The sequence below is a fragment of the Stenella coeruleoalba genome, assembly GCF_951394435.1.
Source record: "Stenella coeruleoalba genome assembly, chromosome: 1".
NCBI classification, from domain to species: Eukaryota; Metazoa; Chordata; class Mammalia; order Artiodactyla; family Delphinidae; genus Stenella; species Stenella coeruleoalba.
This window is the reverse complement of record NC_137169.1, coordinates 83,202,720-83,211,586: the sequence shown is the minus strand read 5'-3', so window position 1 is coordinate 83,211,586 and position 8,867 is coordinate 83,202,720. Positions and strand designations below refer to the sequence as shown.

The 8,867-nt window shown below is 46.0% G+C and overlaps 1 protein-coding gene across 2 annotated transcripts in view; it reads left to right on the top strand.

Moving 5' to 3' along the window:
* The first annotated feature begins 3,234 nt into the window (after window positions 1-3,234).
* CNN3 (calponin 3) overlaps window positions 3,235-8,867 on the top strand; it is a 31,954-nt gene continuing 26,321 nt past the window's right edge. The window contains exon 1 of one of the 2 annotated variants that reach the window (XM_079925000.1): window positions 3,235-3,492. In XM_079925000.1, coding sequence (XP_079781126.1) covers window positions 3,490-3,492 — 3 coding nt within the window. In that variant the 5' untranslated portion in view covers window positions 3,235-3,489. Of the gene's footprint in view, window positions 3,493-8,077; window positions 8,368-8,867 lie in introns of those variants that run through there. The other variant, XM_079924999.1, reaches the window with a different exon arrangement.

The window sequence follows — 8,867 nt, the reverse complement described above, 5'->3', positions numbered from 1 at the left end:
AAAGTGTGGGAGATACAATGTTGAACAGATTGGTTCCTGCCCTCCTGGAGTTTATAATCTAATGAGAGGTAAAAGAAAAACCAGTTAGTTTAGTTTACTATGTTAATGTTTTTAATACTATTGAATAAAATGCCTCTTTCCCAAATGCCTTCATTGCCAAAAGTAAACATGTTTATTTCAAGAAACAGGTGCTAAGCAACTTTCTGTGGAAATACTCTCCTTTGTTAGAATAGCTGTGTGCTGAAATTCAGACCATTGAGAAAATGATTCCTGCTGCCTCAAAGAGTGAAAAGGAATTGCATTTCAATAGGGAGCTCTGGTCTTTGCATTTCTGAGTGAACAAGTTTACAGAGGAATTAAACTGTATTAGTATTTTGATACCATCTTAAATTATCTAAGCTTTCCGAAAAGCAACAAAGATTGGAATGTGAGTCATTTTGCACTTCAAAATGGTTGCTTAGCTGCGATTCTTGATGTTTACCCTACTCGCTGCAAACCGAAGCTTTTAACTACATCCTTATCAAAATCAAGAACGCAATCATTATAAAGAATCTCAAAAGAAGCAACTGTATTTGATGAAGGTGAAAGGCAATGAGACTCTGAAACTTTATGATCCTCATTCCCTTTGAGAATCGACGAAAGCAGTAGGATCCTCTCCCAGAAAAGTGTCCCTGAGCACATACACAAAAATCACTTGCATAACAGTCTTGCGAAGGTTATGAATCCCTGATTGGGACCTCACTGCTCTTCCTAAACTCTTGCCACAGACTGCCAAGTTCTGGCAGCTGTTGAAGGATTGGTTTGATTTTGAACACCAAACTTCAACAGTCGGCAATTTCTTTGATCCTGAATGACAATAGATAAAATGACTGGGATTTAGCAGTGGCTTCAAGCAGGAATAAGGCAAGAATAAAGGCCAAAGGAGAGAGAAGGGCAGAGGAGACACAGGGAGAAAATGAATGAGGAGTGAATGAATGAGGAGTGAATGAATATGGGAGTGAAGAGAGGAAGGAGAGAGAGAAAGGGAGACAGAGGCAGGAGGTGGGGGATAGGGAGAGGGGGGCAGCCTTCCCGTCCAGACCTCCAGAGGAAGCACTTACTCCCTCAGCTCCTCCTGGCCCCTCTGGTCCATGACCAGTCAATCTGTCCAGCTCTCCCGGGCCCCTTCCATTGGAAGCCTAGGGTTTCTTTGCTCTGCTTCTCTCAGCCCACCTGCCTTATTATTAAGGACCGCTGCACTTCTCTGCTTCTTCCCGCGAGAGATGGGGTTTCTACTCCTGCTGCCTCCATTTCTTTACCAACCCTTCCCTGTCTTACCCAGTTATTTGATTTGTACCGTGGTCTTGGGGCTTCTCATCACGAAGGACCATAGTGAAAAATAAAATGTTTTTTCTTGTCTTCACTTATTTTATATATAGTTACTCACCTTTGCCCTTAAAACTCTCTTCTACCTTGTTTTCTGGGTTCATTTTAGTGACTTTTTTGCACTTCTTCGTGTTTCACTTGCTCCATCTCTCTTTTCCCCTCCAAAACTGAGCAATCCCAGAGTTTAGCTCTCACTTTTCTGTTTTCTTTACACTCCCTCCCTGAGGAAACTATGGATTATAATGATGTAGTATAGTGTGGTAAGAAAAACATGGGGTTCAGAAGCAGAAAAAAACCCTAAATTCTGGTTCTAATATCACTGCTGTGCAACCTTGAACAAGTCACTAACCTCTCTGAGCCTCTGCTTCTTCCATCTGAAAAAAACTGAGGACAATAATATATCTCTAAAATTCTTGTCGTGAAGATTCAATGGGTTAAGATTTGTAAGAAAGTGCTTGTCATAGTCTTTCACTGAGTAAGCATCTTGACCATCGAGTATATGCCAGCCTCAATATAAGATGGTGCAATCAACAATACACAATTTTCTGCCCTAAATCTACTCACAGTCTAGGAAGATCATTGGCATGTAAACAAGTAAATTAAATACACTGTGTCAGGAGCAACAATAGGAATATTTACAAAATATTTAGAAAGGACACACAGGAAAGGGAATAAATACATCTACGGAGGTTTGTGATACAAGGAAGGCTTCTGGGGAAAGGTGATATTGGAGTTGGATTTTGAAGGATAAATGTTAAACAATAGAAGCAGAAAAAATCAGGTCATGTAGAGGCACCTAACTGTGAAACAGCAGGGACTACTCAGGCTGGAAAAGTGTGGAGAGGCCAGAAAATACTGCGGTGATGATAATGGTGATAACACCCAATTATTGACAGATTGCTCTGTGCCAGGCACTGCCATGTAATTAAGCACTTGCACACGTGATTTCTTGCAATCCTCATTACAACAACCCTGTGAGCGGAAGAGCTTGGGGCTTGGCCCTGTGGCCAAATGAAGAGCCACTAGACTTTTAAGTAGGGCGGATACTATGATCATAGTGTATTTAGAAAAGTGATTAAGGCATCAGGGATTTTTTAATCATGGTGAAGTACACATAACATACATTTTATTTATTTATTTATTTTTTGGGGGGTACGCGGGCCTCTCACTGTTGTGGCCTCTCCCGTTGCGGAGCACAGGCTCCGGACGCGCAGGCTCAGCGGCCATGGCTCACGGGCCCAGCCGCTCCGCGGCATGTGGGATCCTCCCGGACCGGGGCACGAACTCCTGTCCCCTGCATCGGCAGGCGGACTCTCAACCACTGCGCCACCAGGGAAGCCCCATTTTAGTCATTTTTAAGTATACTGTTCAGTAGCATTAAGTATATTCACATTGTTGTGCTACCATCACACCATTCATCCACAGAACTCTTCATCTTGTAAAACTGAAACTCTGTACCCATTGAACAAGAACTCATTTCTCCCTCCCCGCAGCCCGTGGCAACCACCATCCTACTTTCTGTCTCTGTGAATTTGACTACTCTAGGTACCTAATATAAGTGGAATCATACAGTATTTTTCCTTTAGTGACTGACTTATTTCATTTAGCATAATGTCCTCAAGGGTTGTCCATGTTGTAGCATGTTTCAGAATTTCTTTTTATTTCTTTTTAAGCTGAGTGATATTCTATTGTATGTATATACCACATTTTGCTTTTCTATTCATCCATCGATAGACACCTGGGTTGCTTTCACCTCTTAACTATTGTGAATAATGCTGCTGTGAACTTGGGTGTACAAATATCTCTTCAAGGTCCTGCTTTCAAGTCTTTTGGGTATATACACAGAAGTGGAATTGCTGGATCATATAGTAATATTCTATTTTTATTTTTATTATTTTTTTGGCCGTGCTGCATGGCTTGCGGGATCTTAGTTCCCCCACCAGGGATTGAACCCGGGCCCTTGGCAGTGAGAGCATGGAGTCCTAACCACTGGATCGCCAGGGAATTCCTAGTAATATTCTTTTTTTTTTTTTTTTTTGAGGAAATCCATGCTGAAAGGCATCAGGTTTGAAGATAAATCTGGAAGAGGAAGCCTGTGGGCAGGATGCCATTCCCTGACTAGAGATGGTAAGAACCTCAACTTCAGGCTATTGGGAATGAAGAGAAGGGAATGTAGGTAAGCAATTGACAAGATCTTGGTGCCTAACTGGCGGGAAGAGAAGGGGATTCTGGATGACTCCCTTACAGGGTATCTCCAGACTTTTTGCCTGAAGTGTATATAAGTTTAGGGACCCCTTTGAGAAAAAGAATTTTTAAAATGAACTAAAAAATTAAGTGCAAGGTTCTGAAAGGGGTCCATGGAAGTGAGGGGGCCCTTCTAATGTACACCTGAGGGAGAAGAGCACGTGCAGATGACATGGGCATCATTTTATCTGGCCTGCCGACATCCTTTTCCTCTGGGGTTATGCATCTCCCCTTTCTCAGCTCCTGTGGTGATGGAGGAGCTGCCTACTCACCTTCCATACCATCTCAGGTCCAGACCTCCCAGTCAGGGCTTTTCTCCCTGTGGCTAAGACATTGCTGTGGAGAGGGGTAGGTGACCCAAAGTAGGTCAGTGAGACTCAGTTCTGGGACTTTTGTTGGAACTCTTGGGAAATGGTTCATTTTTCTATTATGCCTTTTTTTTCTTTTCTTTTCTTTGTGGCTACTGAGAGGTTAGGATGTAAGCCTGAACCTTTTGGTGGTAAATCTGACACCAAAAGGGAAGAGTCAGTGGAAGAGAAGAGGTATATGGGGATACACTGGCTTGTGATACACTTTGATTGAGTCCCTGGGTCCAGTCATGCCTAAAGTTAGAACGACTTCAGCCATTTTTGTCTATGTCACTTTGAGTTAGTCTTCTGTCTGCTCTAACCAAAATATGCAGCTTCTGTATCTGTTCACCAAAAAGAACAATGGTGGGCCCTGCTTGGATCACATGCCTCCTTGGACCCAGTAACTGTGCCTCGGGGGATAGGGCAAACACTTTGACAAGTCGGCCACGTGAAAGCCTCTGGTGGGGAAGGAGGTGGCTCTGAGATTGAGCGACTGACAGTATCCCATGAAGTGAGTGGTGGGTACTCCCGAGATGAAGCCAAAAATTTTTAAAAAGGAGTAGATGCGCCTTACAAAGGGTGATTTTAGATTCTTGAGGGATCTAGGAAGTTGGTTCTTCAGAAATCATCCTAAAGCAAGCCCAGTTTCAAATCCTAATTTTGCTCTCTATTAACCATCTGCTTTTGGCCAGGTTGTGCATCCTTTCTTACTGAGTCAGTTTCTGAGTGTAAAATGGGTATAGATAATATTTACCATTTTAGGATTGTTGTGAGGGATGCCTATAAATGAATGACCATTTTATTTATCATCTAAACAGGGACACTTTTGAGAGCAAAAAGGAACACTGTCAAGGAGCCTTATCAGGACTGCCTGAGACAAAAAATATTAGCAGTACCCCCTTTCACTCTCAAAAGTATCCCTATCTGGGTGCTAAATTGTATGATCTCTCTGCCCATCATGCACCTCTAATATTGTTTAGCACATAGTAGCTGCTGAAAAGTCGCTTAGCCTCCTCTGAGCCTTCTAATAGAACTGACTGTTTCCTACTTATTATACTTCTTTGTAATTCTCTGGCATTGTGTTTCTACAGGGGATATTCTCCAAAATATTTTTTACTATTGTCCTGGTGGGAAGGTACATGACAATACGATCTACAGACTTGTATCTGTGAAAGCACTTTCTTAAAGCTTCCCACCAACTGCTTTTAATTAATGGGCATTTGGAAAGGTAGCATTGACCTCTTTAAGAGCATTTATTTCAATTCAAAGCATTCTGCATATTAAAGACAGCTCCAGTTAAAATACTTGAGATTGTTGGGACATACCCTGGTAGCTATTTTGTAATGTGAAATTTTACTTAAACTCTAACATTTGCTGACACACTTGATTGTTAGACTTTGGTCAGGATTTTCTAAATCTGTCCTGGCAATGATAAGTTAAAGATGTATTCTATAATAGGAAAACACAAAAAATGGAGAAAAGATTGAACAGATACTCCATGAAAAAGATATACACATGAAAAAATAAGCACATGAAAAGATGCCTAACATCATTACTTATTTGAAAAATTAAAATTTAAGCCACAATGAGATACCACCTCACACCTATTAGAGTGGCTAAACTTAAAAATATTGACCATAATAAGTGTTGGTGAAGATGTAGAGAAGCTACAACTCTCATACACTGCTGGTGGGAATGTAAAATAGTACAATTATTTGGGGAAAAGTTGGCAATTTCTTAAAAAGTTAAATGTATAACTTTCATATGATCCAGCCATTCCACTCATAGGTATTTATCCAAGAAAAATGAAAGCATATATCCATAAAAAGACTTGTACATGAATGTTCATAGTTTTATTTGCAATAGCTAAAAATGGGAAGCAACACAAATGTTCATCAACAAGGGGATGGGTATATATATATATATATATATATATATATATATATATAGTGATATATCCTTACAATGGAATACTACTCAGTAGTAAAAAGGTATGAACTACTGATATATGCTACAATGTCAATGAATTTCAAAATAATTTTGCTGAAAGAAGCCATTTAAAATGGACACACTGTATGGTCCCATTTATGTAAAATCCTAGGAAACACAAACTGATATGTAGAGACAGAAAATGTATCCGTGGTTGCTTGACCAGGTTGGGTAGCAAGGAGGAGAAAGAGGGAGGGATTAAAAAAGACCCACTTTTAAGTAGGTAGTGGCATTCAGTACATTTTCATTGTTCTGCGACTATCAGCACTATCCATCTCTAAAATTTTTTATCATCCCAAACTAAACCTTTGTACCCGTTAAACAATAACTCCCGTTACACAAAACTCACATTTCTGTCAAGTTTTCATGACAAAATTGAATATGATTCTTGTACATTCTACAAGGAATGACCTTGAAGCAGATTAAAGTGATTTTGACCCTGTGTTCTCCGTCGCCACTGTAGTGAGACAGGCTTACATCATAGCAGGAACGGAATGTGATAGAACTGTGATTTGTACCTCAGATCTGGCCACCATTTCCCACACTCTTTACTCCCAAAGAAAAGTGGGTAAGGTCTTGTCCATGACACTTGGCCACTATCACACTACTGGAAAAACAGCCCAAACGGCTTGCCTCACTCATCCTGTGTCATATTTGTGTGGGAAGACTGAGCTAATTATCATTCCTACCTCCTTACTAAATTAGCAAATCACATATAAATCATTCACCTTCCTCCCTATTAGCCTCCTTCACCTTCTCCCCCCACCCCCCAGTCATTCAAAAGTCCTTGAAAAGCTAATAGCAGTCTTGTGCATTTTCTTTTAAAGTTGACTTATTCATTTCTGCTCCAGGATGGCTCAACTACGGTAAAATATTTGGTTCCTCTTCTCAAGCAGGTTGCCACACCTGGTTCCATGGTCTGTCCTGGCACAGTAGCTGGTGTTTGATAAACAAAACTCTTATACTAGGGTCTCAGGGATGGAAACATGTCCTAAGTGTGCAGGAGAAAGTGATGGCAGGAGGCACAGCTTTGGAAGCTGGCAGACCTGTGCCAGGATACTTAGGTCTCTGGGTTTCAGCTTTCTCACCTCTACAACGGACATGATGTCTACCTACCGGTTGTTTGGGGGTAGTAAATGAGAAAGTTTGGAAGGCATCTAGAACAGTGCCAGGCGCTCAGGCGAGTGACCAAAGTTCTGTTCCTTTCCTCCTCTCTATCAAATTACTTCGAGATCAGAGGGAAAGAAAGTGGTGGGTTGGAAGCAGGACCACTAAAGAATGGAGGCCACTTTTGGCCGAAAGGATACAAGGATATTTATCTCTACACAAAGATCTGGTTCAAAGAAGCCTACAGATTTTTTAAAAAAAACAGCCACCTGGGTTTTTGGATTAGCTGAACCCCGTATAAAGATGCTTGTAAAAAGGAGCTGGTGCGAATACAGAAAAGAACTTGAAATGCCCAGGCTCTGCCATGGCACATTCCCCAGTATTTTCCGCACGGCACACACAGAGTGAACTCGAATTTGGCCCAAAGCCTTGACTGTTCCCATGGTGGCAGCAGGGGAGAGGTCAGACCAACAGGCGTGGGAAGCTGCTAGGTATGGGAGGAAGAAGCAGGTGTCGGAGGACGGGCCCCTTTTCTCAGGCAGAGGGGCCCCAAGGCTGCTCCTGGTGCTTCCCGCAGCGGGTGGAAGGGTCCTGCCCGCCACCTGCGCCCGCTGGGCCTGGAGGCGGGGAGGAGACAGAAGGAGGTGGCGGGTCGGCGGCGGGCCAGCCGTCGTGGGCTTCCCTCCCCTCCGCCGGCCCCCGAGCGAATGCCTGGAAGTTGACGCGAACTCCGGGCCGCTGGGAAGCCCCCGGGCGCGGGGGCAGGGCCGGCTCCCATCGCGGGGCTGGCCTCCGCCTGCGCTGCCCCGTCGGCCGGGTCTGGAGGAGGGGCAGCCTCGCCGTGGGCCTGTATGGCGTGAGGGCGGGGACGGGGTCCAGGGACCCGCGCGGGGAGGGAGCGCCGCGCCCGCCGCCCTTCAATTGGCCGCGCCGCCCCTTCGCGGGAGAGGCGGGAGGAGGAGGCCCTCCATTGGTCGGGCTAGCCGGCCAATCCCTGAAGGTCCGGAGGAGGCGGTGGGGGGCAGTTCGTGCGGGACTCCGGAGCCGACCGGGAGGCTCTGCGGGACCTCGTCCGACTGAGTAGCGGAGGCACCGCCCGCGACCGGCCGCCGAGTCCGGGCGATTCCTGCGCCGCCCAGGGGAGCGAGCTCCGAGCATCTTGTGGTGCGGCCACTCCTCGGGGCCAGGAGCGGGGAAGCCGAGTGCGAGAAACCCCCGGACCAGAGCTCAGCCTCTTCCCGCCTACCGAATCATCATGACCCACTTCAACAAGGGCCCTTCCTATGGGCTCTCGGCCGAAGTCAAGAACAAGGTACGCCTGGGCAAGGGTGGGGCGGGACCCCGAGGCCAGAGGTGGGATGCAGGGCGCCGCCCAGGGGACCCTGGGACGGGGGTGGCGTGGGCACTTCGCCCAGTGCGTCTTGTCTCTGGCGGGCTTCGCGGAGAGGAGATGTCGGGGCGGCGCGAGAGTCGCCGCGCGTCCCCGACCTATCCCCGGCTCCAAGCGCCGCCTCCCGGGCTCTCTTCTGGCTTTGTTCCAGCGCCGCGGGCCGGGACTGGCGGCGGGCGGTGGGTTCCTGGGCTCCTGGAATCCCGCAGCGCCTGCCTTCGGCTCCAGGAGCGGGTCTGCGGCTGCAGGACGCACCCTTCCGGGAAGGGGGCGCTCCTGCGTGGTCATTCGCCCTTAGGTGGGGTCAGTCCGCGCGGCTGGGGACCCAGCAAGCAGCCTTCGCCACCCGCTCCGGCCCGGGCTCCTGGCGGACCCTGAACCTTTACGCTCTCCAAACCCCAGGCCGAATTCAAGTGCGCGAG